The following is a 21,293-nucleotide window of genomic DNA, read 5'->3' as shown; positions in this document are numbered from 1 at the left end:
GGAAAGCATTTTAAGGAGTTAACAGGAAGCATTCTTCCTCCCAAATCTGACTTCAGTCCCTGAAGGAGGTAGGAATGGGGAAAAAATGCTCTCTTTTTCTCTCTTTTTAAATTGTTTTTCTTTCTTGTCTTTTTTGTTTCTCTCAGAAGCCGAAATAAGTAATAAAATGGGCTTGGAGTTGATGACAGTTAGTTTTTAGTTAACCTAGAGGAAATTCCACTGGCTATGATTCTGATTGATATGTCATGCTGTCCCCCTCTTGAGTTTTCTCTGTCCTTTGGGGTTGGGGAAATCATTAGTTCTCCCAGAAATGATCCCAGCTTTATAAGGGCAGAATTGGGGTTTCTGGAAACAGCTTTCAGATGGCTGTCGACAGTGTTATTGGACCGGAGAGAGGAGTGAATAGTTTGGAGTTAAATGCTCCCTGATCGGTTCAGACATGCCCAGCTCCACGATGAGTGTGCCATGCCATCACAATTGCTGTGAAAGATGAGGCGTGCATTTGCAGCTCTGAAAACAGGGAGCTGGCTCCATCCATCTGGTCTGAGAAATGAGAGCTGGCGTGTGGGTCAGCCACTTCCTTCTTCTCTCCCCCAGCTGGTGAAGGTTTCACAGACAGCTCTAGTTCATTTCTGCTGTTGTTTCACACCTCTCTGGGGCCTGCCAAGTCTGCGAGGAGGGTGAATGCAGGCAACCGGGCAGTGGAGCGAAGGTGGAGGCTGGTGCCTAGAGGCTGTGGAAGGAATCCTGCAACTCAGTCAGTGGTGGAGTGATTGTGTAGGCCACTAGGATGTAGCCTAAGGCGTAAAAGAAAAGACTAGATGGGAACAAGCACCCAGTCTGATGTCTGTGTGATTTATTGTTCCTTCCTCATTCTCATTCATCCATCAACTTATCTGTCCATCTATCTATCCATCCATACATCCACCCACCCACCTAATAATCCAGCCACCCACCTCCCCACCTGTCCATCTGGCAGCCCATTTGTCCATTCACCCACTTATCCAACCATCTATCCACCCATCTATCCAAACATTCATCCATCCATCCATCCACCCACCCACCCACCTACCAATCCATCCACCCACCTCCCCACCTGTCCATCTACTGACTCTTCTGTCCATCCACCCACCTACGCAAACATTCATCTATCCATCCATCCATTCATCCATCCATCCATTCACTCACCCACCCATCCACCCACCTACCAATCCATCTATCCATCCATCTATCCATTCATCCATCCACTCATCCATCCATTCATCAACCCATCCACTTATTCTAGCATGAGTTTACATGGTACATGGTTAGATTATTTTAAATAGTTACTTATAATATACAGAAAGTGGTAATGGTTTTCCATATAGAGTTTGCTTTGAAAATAAATGTATTTAAACAAGTAAACCAAAATAAGTCAAATTAAAATATTAAGGAATTAATTTCATGGGTTGTACAGGGGCACAACAAAAATTAGGGAAGTGGTACTTGAATGACCAGCATTTGGAATCTACAGAGTTCACACTTTGTAGGCATTTATAAGTCCCTTAAGCCTGGATTTGCAGCTGCTGTGCAGTCTTATCAGGTATGTGACCTTGAGCAAATGACTTCTCTCCAAGCCTCAGTTTCCTCATCTGTCAGGCTGGGATGCTTACAACCCCTAACCCTAGAGTTGTCTTAGGCTGTAGCGAGCAAAGGCATGTGAGTCACACAGCCCATGCCTGGCACACAGTAAGCACTCAGTAAATGGAAGCCACGCTCAATTTTATTCTCCCCACAACTGGTTTCCTTCAAGGCACTGCCTGGAAGCCCCACCCAAGAGATCTTGCATAAGTTGAGGTAACACAAGCTAAACCAGTGTTCCAGTTGGCTTTGGTTTAACAAATGATGATGGCCAGTGTCCTTCCTGAGGCTGGCGAACCTCCCTCTTCCTTCCTCGGCTTGGTGGGAGCCCAGCCCCGCCTCTGATTCTCTGCCTAACGAGGTCTTCTCCTCTTCTCTTCTCTCCCTGCAGACACACTGTCAGTACCGCGATGGTCCCCGCAGATCCCTCGCAGAGACCTTGGCAACTCCATCAAGCACAGGTAGGCTGGATTTCTGTGTGCACTGGGGCCCACCTCCCAGCACGGTGAGGGCTGGGGGCTCTGGCCTCAGGGTGGGTATGGGCTGGGTTGCCCCAGCTCCTCCATCACCAGGCTCTTTTCTCCTCTGCCAGGCTGAACCTTGATGTGGCAGGGGACTGTGACGTCTGCGTCTTATTAACCTGGCTCTTGTAAAATAACACATAGCGGTTAAAAGCCAGGGCTTTGGAGTCAGACTGACTTGTATTCCAATCCCAGCTAGTAAAGCTTTGCAACCTTGAGGAAGTTACTTAACCTCTCTGAGGCTCCATTTTCTCATCAGATAATTCTGCCTACTCCTAGGGTGGTTGTGAGGATTAAATGAAATAATATATTAACGTGCTAAGAAAAGGGCTTGGCACATAATAACCACTCAATAAATGGTATCAATATTAAGACCAATGCTTGTTCTAATTTTGGGTCTCCCCCCCCCCCGAGAAGACACAAGATTGCAGGCTGAACTCAGATGCTCACTTTCTGGTCAGCCCAGGGCTCCAGCCCTGTTGGGTGCACGGGGCAACCTCTCCAGGGGTATCCCTGCCCTTTTCAGGAGGGAGATTTCTGTCTACTAAGTCAGCCCTTATAAGAAATTAACTTTCCAGATTTAACTTTCCATATTTTATCTCATTAGCCTCGCAATCTGTTCACACCCTCGGTGGGGTAGGTAGCACAAGTGTGGTCACATCCATTTGACAGATAGGGAAACTGAGGCCCTGGATGGTTAAGTGACGGCTCTACAAGCTAATTAAGACCAGCACTTTATGATCTTTTGACACTGCTGCTGAGAGCTTTCTTTGCACTGAGGTCCCTGTGACCAGCTGAGAGTTCACTCATTCATGGTTTCTTTCCACTAGTATTTATAGAGATATCTGTACCAGGGCTGCAGCACTGAGCACGCCCTAAGGCTTTCACCCTTGGGGAGCTCATGGTCTAATGGAGGGACAGATGGTTAACAGACCATGACAGCACCGGAGGATCAGGGCTATAACGGCGGGGCCAAACCAGGGGCAGACACGTCACCATAACCCGGGGTGAGGCAGGAATGGGCACACTCTCCCGGAATGGCCTCTCGTCAACAGATTTCTGTTGACAGGATAGTTGTTAAGACTCACATGAAAAAACGGTGGAGGAAGCCATGAGAAATACGCGATAGACTCATCAGTGGTCAGGCGGTGAGAAACAGCGAAAAGCATCAAAAAGAAGGGCCTTTTTTTTGATTTGCTTACACACTGCCCCCTGGCTGGATCCACCCCTGGATAGGCCACACCCCTGGCTCAGCTCCACCCCTGGATTGGCCACACCCCTGGCTCGGCTCCACCCCTGGATTGGCCACACCTCTGGCTCAGCTCCACCCCTGGCTTGGCCACACCCCTGGTTCACCTCCACCCCTGGATTGGCCACAACCCTGGCTCAGCTCCACCCCTGGGTTGGCCACACCCCTGGTTCACCTCCACCCTTGGATTGGCCACAACCCTGACTCAGCCCCACCAGCAGACTCAAGTACCCTAACGTTAGACCTGGTGGTACCTCAGATTCAAATGCTGATGCCCCGAGGAGGAAAACGATCTAATGATCTTTAGCATCGGGAACATTTTCCAGGAGCTGGCACTTCGGATGCCCTGTTACTCTCTAGTCTCACCTTGTGTTTCTCCCTGGGCTCCATGCCAGGAGGGAGAGACCTGGATACATCCCCAGCCCTGGTGAAAAAATGAAATGAAAATCTCACTACCATCCGCTGTCCTCAGAGCCACCTCAACCACAGCTTAGGAATAGGGATTGCTGATCCCAAGGATGGGGGAGGACCGGAAAAGAGAGGGAACTCCCACCTGCCACTGGTGTTGCCTGCTTAGTTCCCACACTGCTGGCCGGTGGGTGGAACGTGAGCCCATTCGCCATTCCCTAGAGCTGCCAAATCCTGCAGAATATGTCCTGCCAAACTCACTGGCCCTGCTGAAGGGACAGAAAGGGGCTTAACCAACCCCTAGTCTAAAACTGGGAAGGGAATTTTCTTGGCCCCAAGAAATCTCTGTTCAGAATATTGCTATTTGCTTAGATATGGAGGCTTTGAGCTGCAGCTCATTCTGTTTGGAGAGTGACTGACCCAAATCAGGCAAGATGGTACAGCAGAGGGATACAGACTTGCCCTCAAAATTCTCAAGCACCGAGTTACATAATCACTTCCAATTTTCATTTTGACACTGTGAGGCAGTGGAGATTAGATACAACTCCTGCTGAAGGTGACAAAAATTGAAAATGAAAATTAACTGTGACCTGGCAACCTTCCATACTTTTCTTGGGTCCAGCCCTGCTGCTGCCGGATTTCTCCTGGGGAAGACAGCACCCTGGCAGCAGCAGGGGGCCCAGAAGTTAATCTAATGTATCTCTGTTCCTGCTGGTTTCTAGCTGTATATCAGAAACCTCTAAACTGCCTTATGTTTGCAGCAAGTGGTGGTGGCTGGGGAGGAAGATGAGCTGATGGTCTGAAAAGGGCTTTCATTTTAGGGACCTCTTTTCTCCTGCTAAAGTTTGGGGTCTCCACTTTTTGGGGGGCACACCCTCTTGAAGCTCTCCAGGTGATGTAACTAGCAGTGATGGGGAACAGACCCCGGGGTGGGAGGCATCTTGCTTTGTGGTTCTCCGAGGATAGTTCCAACCCCATCCATTTCTCTGTCCTAGAACTGAACCTGGTGCAATAGGCCACCAGGCAATGTTTGCTGAATGACTGAATGACTGTTGTGAATGTTTGGGTAATAATACAGCCACAAGCCAATTCAGTGACTTCTTCTTGTGTGCCAGGTGCTGCATGAAGCCCTTGATATGGATGACCTTGTTTAATCCTCTGAACAACCTATGAGGTCAATGCTGTTTTTAGCCCCACTTTACAGATAAGGAGACTGAGGCTCCATTGGTTTAAGCAATTCAACTGAGTCACCTATCTTGGAAGAAGCGGGGCTGGAATCCAGGGCTCATGTGGTCATCCTTCTAGAGATAGGTCAGTCACCATCACCTTGGCCTCGAACACTTTCTGTCTCTTTCCCACAGGTTTTCCACGAAGTACTGGATGTCTCAGACGTGCACAGTCTGTGGGAAGGGGATGCTTTTCGGCCTCAAGTGTAAAAACTGCAAGTAAGTGCTATTCCTGGAGACACCTTTTCATGGTGCCTGGTGTCAGCAGGAGCCATCCCGGTCTCTGAAATAGTTTATGGGACTTTGGTTTCTTGACCCTCAGGAGAGTGGCTTGCTCTATGTTTCAGAAGTAGGTCTTTTTTTTTTTTTAATTGAAGTATAGTCAGTTTACAATGTTGGGTTAATTTCTGGTGTAGCGCATAGTGATTCAGTTATATATGTGTATATATATATATATGTGTGTGTGTGTGTGTGTGTATATATATATATATATATATGTATTTTCCAGAAATAGGTCTTAAATGAACCTCTACCCTCGGGTAAGGGGTTGAGGAGGACAGCTGTGAAGAAGAACCAGTGCTAATGGGTGATGCTGGAAATGCATAATGCTGTCCATGGAGGCACAGAGGGAACTGGCATTTTCACAGCATCTGAGATCGGGGTTGGCAAGCTTTTTCTCTAGTTGACCAGATAGTAAATATTTTAGGCTTTACAGGGCCGTGAGGTCTCTGTTACAACCATTCAACCCTGCTATGTGGCGCAAAAGCAGCCATAGACAATATATAAATAAACGAGCATGACAGAATTTATTTATTCCAATAAAATCTTTAAAACAAATTTTTTTTTTTTTACAAAAAATGTGCTGCGGCTGGCTTTGACTGATCCCTGAGTTAGAGTTTGCAAAGGCCTTTTCTCTTTTATTTTTTCTTCTTGTGGGGCTTCTCTGGGGAGTGGAGGAATGTGTTCTGATTCTTTCCATTTTACAGATGTGAAAGCTGAGTCCCAACAAGGATAAGTCACCTGCCTGAGGTCACATAGCTAGGAAGTGGCAGTCAGGACTTAGACTCTGGCCCCCTAACTCCTGTCCTTTCTGTGGCATCATGTCGGTCTTGAAGGCAGTGAGAAGACGAGACCAGACAAGTCCCCGCCTTCCCCTGACGTCCACCCAGGTCATGGACCCAGGTCACGACTGGCAACAGAGAGGGATGCAGGGAAACCCTGATGCCCAGCCTGGGCCCCGGAGTCAAACTGAGATGCACATACATCCTGGTCCTGCCACTTCTAGCCCGGTGACCTCGGGCGAGTCCCCTCACATGTCTGTTGCTCGTCTTGTCATCTGCAGGAAAGGAATAACTATCATTCCTGCCCAATGTGGTGGTGAGCCTTGAGAAAATCGGCAGTAAAGGACACAGCCTGGTGCCAGGCTTAGAGCTCTGTCTTCTGTCAAAGGTCATAAATGCCTTTCTGTCTAGCCATCCTCTTTCTTTCCGTAAACTTGTATTAAATGCCCTCTTTGGTCCAATTACTGTAAAATAGTCAATAGCATTCAGCTGTATCTTGGGGTTATGAATGAATGCTCATCTGATTGCTTTATAAAAGCCACTTAGTTAGAAAAATTGGAGGAGCCCTTCTTTCCCGTCTAGCCTTGCTCTTCCTTGTCCAGCCCAGGCTGGGAGCTCTCATTTGGGCTCCTCCAGGCCTCCCCACATCCCTGCCCCGTGATGGAGGAGGGTACCGGTAGGGGCACGTTCTTACTCTCCCCGCAGCCTGGATGTTTCAGTAATACGGCAAGGCTGGGAGCCCTTCCCTCCTGGAGTTGTGGGAAGGATTAATTAGGTCCAGCCCCTGAGGACCCTTAAGCTTCATGGCACAAGATGGGGGCTGGGCAGTGATTACCCAGCATTAGTGTTTGGAGCTCACGTCCCCACCTTGGTCCTTTATAGACTCAGGCTCTCAGGTGAGTCCTCAGAATGGCAGCCCCTGGTCTTTCTGACTTTGAGACGCACCAAGCCGGGCCCTCGGGTCCAACTTGAAGTTCTGTCTCATTTCCCCGTTACCCAGATGCTCCGGGGGCTTGCCTCACTGGTGTGCAGTCACCCCGTGTTCTGAGGGGAAACGGCGGCTCTCATATCCTCAAACCTGCCGAGCGGAGGCTTTGAAGTCAGGTAATTAGGTGACAGGGACGCAGCCAGGAGTCAGTGAGGCTGAACGCTTCCTGAGCCGTTTTAATTTTCAGCGCTCGAGGCAGAAGTCAGAGGTAGCCTTCATTCCTGCTCTCTGTTCTGGAAGTCTTGAGCAAGGCCTCAGACCCTGCCAAGGGCTGGGGGAGGGACAGGGACCTGGAGGGGAGAGGTGGCTGCAAGAAACAGGTTTTGAGAGTAGCCAGAACTGAGTTGGAGTCCCAGCTCCATTGCTGAACTGCCTATGTGAGCTTGAGCAAGGGACCCGTCATCCCTGGGCTCAGTTTCCTGACCTGCAAAGTGGGCCTGATGTTAGCGCCCCGCACAGGGGCTGCTGAAAGGAGTCGGTGAAATGTCCCTGCCCCAGATGGCAACGTTTTCTCAAAGACCGTTTCTCACCTCTCCACCTTGTGCAAAAATGGCTTCTGGAATTCTAGGAGGCAGAATTCAAACCAAGTCATGGATGGATCTGATTTCAGCCCTTAGAAAAATTGCCGGAAAGGTAAAAGCAGTCTGTAGCTGCTACGGAGTTCCGGCACGCTTCAGGAATTTGGACATTGTCCTTGTGTAACAGCAGCAGGGTTTAGCGCGTCCTCTAGTACGTGACTATAACTGTGCATTACCGATACCAACAGCTGAAGTTTGACCTTACTCTTCCATGAATGAAATTCTGCGGGTTTCGCATTAGTTACAGTGAGGACACATGACTGTTTATATGTGTTTTCAAAGACGGGCAAAATTTTGGAGGGAGGGTCAGATGAAAGAAAAAGGTAACACGCAGACCCCATTGTCAAGGAGTATAGGGGAAGACACACCTGGAGGGAAGTGAGTTTCAGTAAGACTGCAGTGTGTGCATAAAAGCAGGAACAGGTGAAGTTTCAGAGAGGCAGCACGGAGGATGGAGGGGGAGCTTCTTAGAAAAAATGGGCAGAACTGTTTGTTCATTTACTCGACTCACATTTGTTGAGCACGTCCAAAGCGCCAGGCACTGTTCTAGACACGGGGGAAATCACGCTGAGTGAAACAGACAGAATCCCTGCCCTCATGGAACTTACATGCTGGTGGGGGATGGGGATGGGGGGACAGACAGTAAGCAGAGTAAATCACTAAAATAGGTCATCTGTTCAGATGGTGCTTAAGTACTAAGTTGAAGAATGAAGCGGAGGAGGGAGACAGGGCCAGGGAAGGGGCTGCAATTTTCATTAAAGTGCTCAGGAAAGGTCTTATACCTGAGTGAGAACTTTGAGGGAAAAAAATAGTGTGTGATGCAGGTCCTTTCCAGAGGCTTGGGTTTGAATCTGTCGCAAAGGCAATGATTCTTTTTCCTTTTCTTTGTTTCCTTTTTTTTTTTTTTCTTAGCCTAGAGCAGTTCTGGTTCTGTTACTGACAGAAACTCCCTGCGTGACAGAGGTTGGCTTTGACCCATGGTACTCAGTGTGTGGTCCCTGGACCGGCAGCATCAGTGTCACGTGGGAGCCGGTCAGAGAGGCAGACTCTCAGCTCCATCCCAGACCTGCTGCAGCAGAATCTGCATGTTAAGATGGTCCTGGTGATTCTTGTGCACATTCAGTTTGAGAAACACTACTCTTAACAGCTCCAAATTCCCTTGCAGAGCTGATTTTATTTTTCTAGATTATGGGTCTCAAATGTGAGTGTGTATCAGAATCCCCTGGAAGGTGTATTAAAACACGAGATTCCTGAACCCCCGCCCCCTCTGGCTGGAGTCTCCAATTCAGCATGTCTCAGGTGGGGCCCCAGAATTTGCATCTCTCACAAGTTCCCAGGTGATGCTGATTGCCGCTGGTCCTGGGACCACAGTGTGAGAACCACTGCTCTACATAAAAGCAGCAGTTCGACAAAATCAGACTTTATTTTCCAGCCTGACGTTTCAGCGTGTAAGTTTTTTTGTTTTTTGTTTTTTTTCTTTTAAAGGTTGGTCCATCTTTGCTGATTATTTTTCAGGCTCTTCTGCGGTTACATCCCTTGACCTCGCTTTGTAGACGTGAATCTTTTTCATCCTCGGTCCTCCAGTAAATTCATCCAGTAAATATTTATGTGCTGAGTCAAAAAGATAAGGTGTGATTAGGAACCCAGGCTGTAGGTCTCACACACACACACACACACACACACACACACACACATTTAAATCCTGACTGTGCCACTAACACTTTGATTATTTCTGAGCCTCAGTTTCTCCCTCTATGGAAAGAAGAAAATAATATTCACCTTACTAGATTGTTTTAAAAAAAAAACAACAACTGAGATTAAATAAGGGAAAATGCTTAGCCTAGTACCTGGCCCATTATAAGAGCTTAATAAATGAGAGCTCATGCTGTCACTGACTGAATTAATTTTGGGGTACCCTCCACCCAGTAAGCCAGGATACTTCTGAATGTCTAGTCCCTTTCCCTCCTGCTTTGGTTCAGTGCCCACTTCCTCCGGAATTATCATCAGCTGTCTTGTCGGCATTCTGAATAGAGAGATTAATGAACTAATAGGAAATTATGCTCAGAAAGCAATTTGCAGTTATCTAAAATGAGGCGTCTTCATCTAATAAGTTCATGGGCACGGAATGGAGTTTAGTTCTAAGTGGCTGGATCGTCAGCACAATCCACACATTGTCTGATAACTGTGGACTCAGCTGGCTGAAGTTTGCTTTTGCAAAAGTAAGATGCTGATGGATTTCCCGGGCCGCAGTCCTGCCTTATCTGCATCCTTCCTCCTTCTCGGGGTCCTTCCACAGGCCTCTGCCCAGCTGAGGCCTGGTTCCTTGGAAGTCCCTCCACCCTGCCTGCAGTTTTTGCATCTTTGCAGGGAGTGTGAGTGTTCTGGGCTGAGGAAACAGCATGAGCAAAAGCTTGGATCAGGACTTAAAGGAGTCTGAGCGCACTTTGCAGGCAGGAACCGGAGTGGAGAGGAGATCAGTCCGGCTTTGCAGCCGCAGTACCGGTCCTGCTGCCGTGACTCACGCTGCTGTGTCCCGGGGCCCCAGGCCCGTGTGGGGCTCCGCTCACTGCCCATCCGGCCGCATGCCGGGGAAGGCAGTCTTGGACTCCGAAGCTCCCCTCACGCTGGAGCGGCTCACTTGTGAGGACAAGGCCCCGGGGGAGGAGAATGTGGTGACGGGATGGCCCTTCCTCTGGGTGGAAGCGCGGGGAGCAGAAGCCAGGACTTCTGATGTTCCCGGAGCCGCCTGCTCTTAGGGCCTGAGGTGGGTAGGGTATGGATATGAGAATACTCTGCAGATGTTTGACTTACTTTCCTCTCGGACCACGGAGTACTCACTCCTCTGCGTTGAAGACAGGATGATCAAATCAGTGGCACAGCCCTAGCTAGCCCATGCGTGTCTTGGTGTCCTGCTCACGTCCCAATGATCCTATTTTGGGGTGCTATGCTAACAGCTTATACCTGAGACCTTCTCCAGAAGCTTGCCCTTGGGTGACTGATGGCAGCTCCTCACCCAGAGGTGCCTGGGAGTTAGCCCCCCACCGCAGGTGGCTCAGAGCCAGGGGCTAACCTGTACAGGCGTGCGAAAGGCCAGCTCCTTGTCTCAAGGCAGACGGACTCTACAGTGCAGTTCACACTCCAGAGTCCTCTGCGGGATCAGACTAGAGTCTCCTGGAACCATGTCCTTGCTTAGCTCCTCTGCCATTTCCGATCTGGCTGAGGAATATTCTGGAAAACTCCCTTTTACAAATCACTTGCAAGTAGACCCATCTCAGAATCTGCTTCTAGGGAACTTAACTTAAGACAGCAAAGCAACTACAAGATCCAAACTCTGGAGTTAGAGGGGGCAGTTTCCTGGCTTTGCCGCTTCCTAGCTGTGTGACTCTGGGAAAGTTACTAAGCCTCTCTGATGTCACAGGAAGCTAATATGTTCCTTCGATGTGAGAAGACATGTGAGTGCCCTAATCACAGTCTTGACTTGGATTAGGGCACTTCAAATCAGAATCTTTCAATAAGTTGTTCAGCGTTTATTTCATTGCAGGAGTGGATTCTCTATTAAAATATATGAAGTATGAAAAGAAAAAATACTCGCCACATCACCTCCATGGGTTTAAGCAAGGTCGAAGTTCTAGAAAAGTAAGCCCATTTCCTGCTTTTCCGTAGTTCCTACTCTCCGTTTTTCTTTGGGGATTTTCGGAACCACCCAACTTCTTGGGAGACCTGTTAAAGGGCTTCCATCAGAGGTTCTCAACCTTGGCGCTATTGACATTTTAAGCTAGATAATTCTCGGTGGTGGGAGCCATCCTGAGTGTTGAAGGGTGTTTATTTATCTATTTTTAATTGAAGTATTGTCAGTTACAATGTGTCAATTTCTGGTGTACAGAATAATGTTTCAGTCATACATACACATACATATATTTGTTTTCATATTCTTTTTCATTATAGGTTATCACAAGATATTGAATATAGTTACCTGTGCTATCCAGAAGAAATTTATTTTTTATCTATTTTATATATAGTAGTTAGTATTTGCACATCTCGAACTCCCACTTTATCCCTTCCCACCTGCTTTCTCCCTGGTAACCATAAGTTTGTTTACTATGTCTGCGAGTCTGTTTCTGTTTTGTAGATAAGTTCATTAGTGTCTTCTTTTTTCTTTCTCTTTCTTGCTTATTTCACTTAGAATGATGATCTCCACATCCATCTTGTTGCTGCAAATGGCATTATTTTATTCTTTTCTATGGCTGAGTAGTATTCCATTGTATATATATATACACCACAACTTCTTTATCTAGTCATCTGTCGATAGACATTTAGGTTGTTTCTGTGTCTTGGCTATTGTATATAGTGCTGCTATGAATAGTGGGGTGCATGTATCTTTTCCAGTTTGAGTTCCCTCCAGATACATGCCCAGGAGTGGCATTGCTGGATCATATGGTAAGTCATAGGATCATATGGTATAGGATGATATGGCTTAGTTTTTTTGAGGGTGAGGCTGTTTAGAAGCATTGCCTCCACTCACTAGATGCCAGTAGCCACCCCCTCCCCACTCCTCGCCAACTCCACTTTCAGTTGTGACAGTCAAAAATGTCTCCGGACATTGCCCAACATCCCTGGGGAGGGTGGGGGCAAAATTGCCCTTGGAGGAGAACCGCTGTTTCATTTAATAAATCCCTCACTCCCAACCAATGGGGCTGTGTACCCATTATTCAGCTGTAGATGCCAGTATTAGAGTGCCATTCCTCAAATGGTCAATAGAGTGATCCGACTTCTCGGTTTGCCTGGGACTTTCCTGGGTTGAGCACTGAAGTCCCATGCCCAGGGTGACCGAGGTTGGTCGAGGCAGGTCTATGCTAGTAGAAACTTTCACAGGCTCCAATTAAGGTCACTGCCCACTGCTGTAGGCAGGAGGCCTGTAATCATTTCCCTGGAAAGGTGAGGAGTGATGTTTGGAAACCAGCAGAAAGTTTCCAATGTATTCTGGTGTTTTAATGCACTGTGCACAGGTCCCCTCCCCTCCTGCCTGTGGGAGCCTGGCTGGACGTGTTACACATAATTCTTTTCACGGAACCAGTCACTCCGCTCATTTCCACGCACTTCTTTATCTGGTTTTGCTCTGTTATTGGATCTTCTCACTTGGATTCCATGTACTCTTTGATTCCCTTCTTGCCCTGTACATCCCCCTAGCCTGTATCCTTGCATCAAAATACAATGTCTTATCTGAAATTTTACTGTTTTTGCAACGTTGCTCCAGCCATGGATGACGAAGAGATAAAAGCGTGAAGTTAGCCGTGGTTGATTTGAGCCACTGGGCGCACTCATTTCCCCAGCTCTTGAAAAACTGGGGAAATGATGAGTTGGTGTTGCAGCTGCTGTGAAGTTCCTGGAAGCTTCAGGAATGTGTACAACAGGCAGGATATTGGCAGGATATAATTATGAGCGTGCATTTCGGAGATCACCAGCCTGAAGCCTGAACTTACTTTTCCATTAATAGAAACACTTCAGCGTTTGCAATAATCATCGCGGGAATTAATGGTCCCTTCTGTGCATTTTTACCTATTATAAGCAAAACTTTGGGTCCAATTACAATTGTATGTGAGGCATGATGATAATTCTACTGGCGGCTGAAGTGGGGATTAGAGGTGAGGAGGAAGATGGTGATGATGACAGCGTGTATTGAGGGCTTACTGAGGGTGCCAGACATTTTACTGAGTACTTTACATGCGTGATCTCATTTAATTCTCGCAACAACCAGGGAAGGTGGGGTCTATGGTTATCCCCATTTTATAGATGAGAAAACAGAGACCCTCAGGAATACATAGTTGGCCCAAAGTCTCGCTGTTGGTGGATCCATGCCTCAAACCCACTGATCCCTCTGATTCAAGAGCCCAGAGGCTTAACCACTTTACGTGGGCAAAGGACCAGCCCCCCATAGTGGCTGCCCCTACTTCTCCCTGAATCAGACGGGCAGAACAGAAGATGAGAATCTGATCTCACCTGGGCCCTGGACCGGAGACATCAGTCTTTTCCTCCGCTACCTGCTTCCCTCTCCCATCATCCCTTCTCAAATTGAAAGATGTCAGATGGGTCTCTGTTCTGACGGACACCCCCAGGTGCTGGGAGCCAAGAGGACTCTGTGGTCATGCTCTCTTTTCTCAGGGAAGTTGAGGGGGGTCGGGGAAGGCATCTCCAATGGGTAATCAATCTGCAGCTTCCTTACAGTATCCTCTTCAGGGAGAACAGTTCTGGGGGTTTTCCTGATCATTTTTCATTCTGTTGCTGGAACGTTCCCTCTGATTTATATGTTAACACTCCCCACCTCCCTGGCTCATTTCTGCTGTTGCCTTTTTATTTCTAACTCAGTTGGAGCCCAGAGAGCTCAACCCCACTGAGCTGTCAGCAGTGAGGGAAGGGGTGTTTGAGATCCTTCACTGAGAGCATATGGAGATGTTTCTAGAAGCATGGACTCAAATGAGAGACCACAGGGGAACCAAAATCAGACAGCACTGCTTGGTTGAGGTAGTCAGTGAAACAAACCCACTACAAAGAGGGTAATGATTCCGTTTAGCGATTTTGCAAGAAGCCTTAGGGGGCACTTAATGCAGTGATGCGGGGAGAGGCGAGCAGAGACAGAGGGTGGAAAGGAGAAGCAGGAGGGGAACTTTGCTGACCTGTGGTTGTAAATATCTGCTGCTGGGGGCCAGGGGAAGTGGTCTTTCCAAAATGCTTATCCAGCCTTCACCTCCCTGTTTGAAACCCTTCATTGGTTCCCCCTCTGTCAAGATAAAATCCAGTCTCACAATGAGACCCTGCACCATCCTTGTTTACCTCTCCTTCCGTCCTTCTCATCACTTCCTTCCTTACGCCCAGAGCTCCAGCTTCATTGTGCCATCAACCCCCACAGCAGGACACGTGCCCACTCATGCACCCTATTGCTTTGTCCTGAATCTTTCTTGCACACCTCTGCCAGCTCCCCTTTTTCTTCCGGGCTCAGCTCAGCTGTCACCTCCTCCAGGAAGCCTTCCTTGACTCCCCTCAGATCCAAAGTGCCATCCCCTGCCCGTCCCGATCATTCCATATAACATACTACGTTGTGTCTGTCTCTTTACCTGCCTGCCTCTCCAGCCAGACTTTAAACTGTTTGAAGGTAGGGCTGTGACTGGTTTGTGCACTGTTTATACGTCCAGGGAGAGCACCATGCTTGGCGCAGAGCGAGTACTCAGTCAATACTAGTTGATGGAATGGATCTCAAAAGGAGCCTCTAGAGGGAAAGTGGTTCTTGCCAACCCAAGGCTCTGAGAACCTGGTTCTAATCCAGATGGGATCGTTTCTAGGAGGCAGTTTTGAGGCGATGGGATGAGTGGGAAGATGTTCATATTTGAAAGGACAAGAGATGGGTTTACACCCCCACCTGGACAGTGAACTCCTTGGTAGATGATTGCAAGATAGATGATTAAAGAAACAATTCTTGCCCTGATTTATTGTACACCCCCAGTGCCTTGCACGGCACCTGACAGAGGAGGAAGGCAGCGATGTTTTTTGCAGGCACGAACGAATGGTCATCCTGACTCTGCCACTTACTAACTGTGTGATTGAGCTGCTCAGTCTTCTCAGCTTTAAAATGGGTGTAACAGATTCTTGTTCAGAGTTGTTCAGGGTTAGGTAAGCGTGCCTGGTCCCACAATGGTGTTTGCTTTACATCTCCTCAGTTGGATGTTAGGGGCCAGGTTTTGAAAATGTCCCATTTGCGCTCAGTAAGGAAAGGCTGAGCCTTCTCAGGTGGATTATGAAGTGGGGCGAGAGCAAGAGTCAGGGATTTGGGCTGCCTGGAGCAAGCTTTCCCTAAGTCGGTTAGAATCACCCAATGGACCATTTGAAATGGTTGTGACTGTCTCCACCAGCAAGAGTCTGGATGGTCCCTCCTCCAGGAAGATTAGCGTTCTGATCCCAGCCAGTCTCGGGGCTTGTGTTCGCTCCACGGGGCTGCTGGGGGCTGTGACAAATCCATTGAGGGGACAGCAGAGCAGCTTATAAAAGGGGACGTTTGTGCCCCCCCAGTTCCCGGGCTAGATCCATGTAAGTCCAGTTTGCTTCTGGTCACATCCCTGTCTCCCACCCCTACATCGGGAGGAAGGCAGGCAGATAGAAGAAGGGAATGCAGAGAGGGACATTTTTGTGTTTCACAAAATGCGAGGATGCCATTTATAAGAAATAGAAATCATTTTTAAAAAATCTGTTGGAGACTTTTTTTTAATGGAGGTACTGGGGATTGAACCCAAGACCTCGTGCATGCTAAGTACATGCGCTCCCACTGAGCTGTACCCTCCCCCCGCTTCGATGGAGACTATTAATACCCTCACACCAGTAGCATTCCCTTCTGCTGGCCCTTCCTTTTTCCTTCTCTCTTCCTCTCTCCTCCATCTCTCCAATATCTCAGCATGTGTGACGCACCAGCCACCACGCCAGGCACTGAAAGCGGGGTAGGAAAGGTGGCTGAAAGATGAGGAAGACCCAGATCCTGCCCTCAAGATAGATTCTCATATTGAATTTTCAAACGGAGAGGATGTCTCATTTGGCTAGCAGCTCCTTGGGAAAATGAGATACCCCGCGTAAGCAACTTTTCTTGATAACTGAGGCTTATCCTATCAGCCTTTGAAGTTGAAAAAAATGAACTCTTTTCAATGAGAGTTTTAAATAAACCCTTTCCAAATTTCCAAGCTGTCTGAGGTTCGCCTGGCATCCCCTGTGAGCCCTCAGGTGTGTTTTAGCCCTGGCCTACCGATAAATCGCATGCTAGTAGTTCTTCTCTTTCATGGGCAGTGAAAAGGAGAAGTCTAATTTGGGTGGAATCGTGCGTGCTCCCCGCTGGAAAAATGATTCTTCGTAAGTGGGGCATCATGTCTGCATCGTGCGAAAGTCTGGCCTCGAGCCCTGTATCCCCACCCGTCCAGGGTCTGTGCAGTTTTATCACTGAGCTGATCCTGCTAACTCGATCAGCAGGTCCTGGATGGGAGGACTCTCGCCCTTGACACGTGAACCTCTGTGCAGGGTTGAAGTGTCTGGGCATCAGAGAGCGTTCTCTTGGGTCTCCTGCACCAGCAGTGGTGCTGCTCCCAGTCCCAGCGCTGCCCTGGCCGAAAGGATGGACGTTCCGTCTCCCACGCTTCGGCCAGAGGTGGAGGAGGGCTGCTTCGTTAGTGGGAGAGACAAGCCACTTGGACACAGAGGGGAAAATGCCACGGGCAGGCAGGAAACTGGCCGAGGTCACTGGCGGTCTCGTCTCCCTGGTCCTGGTTCGGACATGGTCCGCAGCTTATGTTAAGCTGCTCGCCCTCTGCTTGTGGAGCTGCCCACGAGAGGAAGCGCTCTGCTTCACATCTGCTAGTCAGCCGTCCAGCTGGGCTCGTTTGACAAGGTGGGGGCGGCAGAAGGGAAGAATCTCTTTCTGGAAGCTTCCGGGTGGAGTTGAGCCATTTCAAACAGGAAAGAGTGCAGAAACTTCTTGGTTCGGCTGTCATTTGGCATCAGCAGTCTCCCCAGCTCAGGGCTTCCCAAACATCAGTCCGACCGTGTTACAGTCGTCCAAGGCCTCCGGTGTTTGTAAATCAAATACAGATGTCCTGGGGCTCCACCCACCTCCCCTTCCTCGAGCCTTCGCTGCACTCTGGTTCTCTTCACTTCAGCCTCATTGACCTTAAACCTCTGACCCCAGGACCCACCAGGTTCGATCTTGCCCCTAAGCCTTTCCCCTCCCCCTCCCATCACTCTCCATCCTGTTTCCCTGTATTATTTTTTTCCACCATCTTATCACACCTGCGACATCCGATGTTTGTTTTCGTGTTTTTTAACCCTCCCTATAAACCTAGGGTCTTCATCTGGCCTGACCGTTGCGGGCCCAGCAGGCCCAGTTAAGTGTTTGTGGAATGAATTAAAGGCTGATTTCACGCACAGCAGAGCGTCCCATCAGAGTTTTGATGTAACGCTAGTTATCTCCACGGGGGCTGGGACCTTCCCTATAGATTTGAGAATCTGGGGGCCTCAGAAAAGAAAAGACGATGCTGGGTGCAGTAACGTGGAATTTCCAATACCTTGTGAATTCAGACTTCTGTAGTGGGAGAGCATGGTGACATCTTAGGCTCAAAAAAAAAAAAAAAGACATTTTGACTCAGCCACTTACAGACCCCAGGAGCCTTCCCCTGACTCATCCCCACCCCCAGGATGTAAAGCAAGAAGAATCTGGCATAGTTAGAGCTGGACTCGGGACCTACTACTAGTTATTTGACCTTGGGCAGGTTATTCAAATTTGTTGAGCCTCAGTTTCTCACTCTGTAAAATGGGGGTAACAAAAGTTCCTACTTGTTAGGGTTGTTATGAATGTTAAATAAGTGATGGAAAGCCCTGAGACCATTGCCTGGTGCATGCGTAAATCTTAGCTCTTGTTTCTTTCAGAGTCATACAGTCTTTACAATGTTCATGACCAATCGTACCTCCTGACGTTTTCAACCCTCTTAGACTTCGGGTGACAAGAGCTGCCGCCTCTTTTTGAAGTTCTCACACTGTCTCTCTCAGCCAACTTTTTCCAGCCCAACTCAGCCATCCACTTAGCACCCTGTCATGATTTTGTCTTATTTATGAAGCAGCCCTGCATTTATCTATTTACCATTTGTGTCCTTTTTCACTCAAATGAATTGGTTTAAGGGTGAAAACATATCTTATAATCATGGATAGAAAATCAGCTTCACTTGCCATGAATATCAGGCGAGCAGAAAAAAAATAGACCTTCAAATGGAAAAAATGAATTTATTCAGTTCCCCGTGAATACTGTTGCCTGTCCAAACCTGGGGCTGGGGTTAGCACGTGGTCGAGAGATGTAATTGCTTGTTAGCACAGGAAGCCCCTGATGCAATCGGAGCGAAGGAGAATTGGAGATGGATTGACGCTCCCACTATGTGATTCTTTCATGCTGCCCACGTCCCTCCTGGCTTCCCCTCTGCACCCCCGGTAGCCCCAGGCCTAACATCTCCATATCAGAGAGGAATTCAGGGCCCTGTGAGGGCCATAAAATATTGGGGAAATGTGCACAGACATTCCAAAACAATCAGCTAGAGCAGTGGTTCTCATACCTCTGCACCTACCTATCAGACTCACCAGGAGGGCTCAATAAACAGATGACTGCATCTCAGCTCCAGGGTCTCTGATTCGTCAGATCTGGGATGGGGCCCCGAAAGTTGCGTTTCTGAAAAGTTCCCATGTGGTGCTGATTCTGCTGGCCTGGAGACTCCACTTTGAGAATCACTGAGCTAGAATAATTGAGTCAATGTCAAGTCCTTGTGTGGGCTTCCACACCATGCTGTTAAAGAGAACTGTGAAATCCCTACAAGGGAAGAGGGTGGAGGGCAAATCCAAAATCCCCACCTCTCTGTGTAGAGTATTTTGATATTAAACACGTAAGCTGGCTGAGGGTGGCCTTCTGCCAAAGACGTTGGCTGTTGGAAGATAATCTGGTGCACACAAAACTGTAAGGGGATCCAAAAGGATGTGGGTGGAGCATTGATAGTATCTGCCACAGTGCGTATCCACCCTGTGGATGTAAAACACCAAAAGAAAAGGACCAAGCCAGGTGATGGTACTCTTCGAAGTCTGGCAACGGTATGGGGAAGAGCCAGATGATGTCTTGGACTTGTCTCAAAGGAAGACACTTTTACTCTAAACTCTTAAACGTAGTACCTTTGAAACCTAATACCTGTTTCCAGTCTCTTCCTAATTGGAATGGTTGGCTGGCTATCTCCTATAGCTTGAGCCTTTAAGAAAAATGAGTCCACCTCTGGTGTCACTGACCCGGGATTTCTGCCAGGACAAGTCAGTTAATCTCAGTTTTTCCATCTGTAAAATGGGAAGAATCTAATACCTATTTTGTAAGGTTGTTATAAACATCCAGTGACATAGCTTACATAAAATGTTCAGTACAATGGTTGGGAAATGAGTCTTCAAGTAGACAGTAGATGATTATTAGTATTGGATGATGATGATAAATACAGATGGATGGGGGAAAATGTCTTTCAAAGTGTGAAGTCCAAGTGGGCACTGTTGGTGAAACAGTTGCTACTGCTCTTGGACTAACCACAACTGACCTGTGAGCCTGTGAGAATGAGATTGTAGCAAACTCTCTCCAGAATTCATTTCCTAGATGCCAAGAATATGCCTTTGCAGTAGCTGCCCAATGTCACCTCCCATCTTGCTATCCATAGCACCCAGAGCTCTCTGAACAGCTGGGGTATCCCATCCACCCACACATTCATCCATCCATCCACCCCATCCATTCATCCATGCATCTGTCTACCCAAACATCATCCACCCACCCACCTATCCATTTGTCCATCCATTTACCCATCCATCCATCCATCTACCCAACAACCATCCATCCACCCCTATCCATTTGTCTATCCATTTATCCATCCATACAAACATCCTACCATCTCTCTCTCTCTCTCAGGTTAAAGTGCCACAACAAATGCACCAAAGAAGCCCCACCCTGTCATCTCCTGATCATCCACCGAGGAGGTAAGTATTTAACACTTACTGCCCTTTGGGTAGGGGTTGGTTGGGGGCCCCTGCAGGCTATCTGAGATGGTCAATTCTGGATACCCCGTGATCCATGATGCCTGCCTGTCTCATTTCTTTCCCTCTGACTCTCTTCTTCCTGAAATCTGTCTCCTTAGTCCACCTCCAATTCCTGTTCTCCCCATTCCTTGCCCTCGTGCTGGTCTCTCTGATACTTTAGCCTCCAGATTCATCTCCCCTTCCCTAACTAAGTCTTTTTCTCTCATTCTTGTCCTCTCTCCTAATTATTACTCTTCTCTCTTTCCCCCAGCCCCATTCCTTTTCCTTCCTACTTAAACAGAGTGCAGGCTGAGTGTTTTTCCCTTATGTGCTTTTCAGACTCAGTCAGTTGGCCCTGCAGAAGTGGGCACGGGGAGGGTCTTGCTTGGGCCTGTTGGTTTGGGCCACCTGTGTTCCATCTCCTGGGGCCCGGGGAGTATCTGGGCCAACCTGTCAAGGCAGGGAGGTACCTCTGGGAGAGACACTACCAGCCTTCCACTGTGCAAGAGCAAGACCAATTTCATGGGAAGGAAAGGCCCTTCTCTGCCCGCCAAGGATTCAATAGGAGGCACTTCCTTGGAAAGGCTTGTAGTCCAGCTTTCAAAATGGTTCCCCTGATTCCTGTCCTGTGGATAATTATTCCCAGACCCCATGATCCACACTGCAGTTCATCCACTGGGCACTCTCTAGGCCTCTGCTGTTCAGTTCAGTAGCTACCAGCCACGTCTATTTAAATTTAGATTAATTGCAATGAAATAAAAATTTTTAAAAATGTAATTACTCCATCACAGCAACCATGTTTCAGGGGCTCAGTAGCCACGTGTGGCTACCATGTTGGGCAGTGCAGACATAGAACACTCCGGACATCGCTAGTCCAGACCCTTGCTATTCTGCCTGTGGTCCACGGACCAGCAGGAACACAGGAATCACCTGGGAGCCTGTTAGAAACGCACCACCTTCGGCCCCACTCCAGTTCTGCTGAATCAAAATCTGTGTTTTAAATGACACCTGCAGGCGATTCCCCTGTGCTTTAAAGTCGAGG

The 21,293-nt window shown here is 48.2% G+C and overlaps 1 protein-coding gene across 1 annotated transcript in view; it reads left to right on the top strand.

Annotated features, from left to right (window-relative positions):
• The window catches only part of KSR2 (kinase suppressor of ras 2), a 370,971-nt gene that overhangs the window by 273,269 nt on the left and 76,409 nt on the right, over positions 1–21,293 (top strand). The window contains exons 6-8 of the mRNA XM_072953632.1: positions 2,012–2,081; positions 5,160–5,243; positions 20,145–20,212. Coding sequence (XP_072809733.1) covers positions 2,012–2,081; positions 5,160–5,243; positions 20,145–20,212 — 222 coding nt within the window. The remainder of the gene's footprint in view (positions 1–2,011; positions 2,082–5,159; positions 5,244–20,144; positions 20,213–21,293) is intronic.

Source organism: Vicugna pacos, chromosome 32 (genome assembly GCF_048564905.1).
Source record: "Vicugna pacos chromosome 32, VicPac4, whole genome shotgun sequence".
Classification (NCBI taxonomy): domain Eukaryota; kingdom Metazoa; phylum Chordata; class Mammalia; order Artiodactyla; family Camelidae; genus Vicugna; species Vicugna pacos.
The sequence above is the reverse complement of the archived record's forward strand: the minus strand, read 5'-3'. Positions and strand labels throughout refer to the sequence as shown.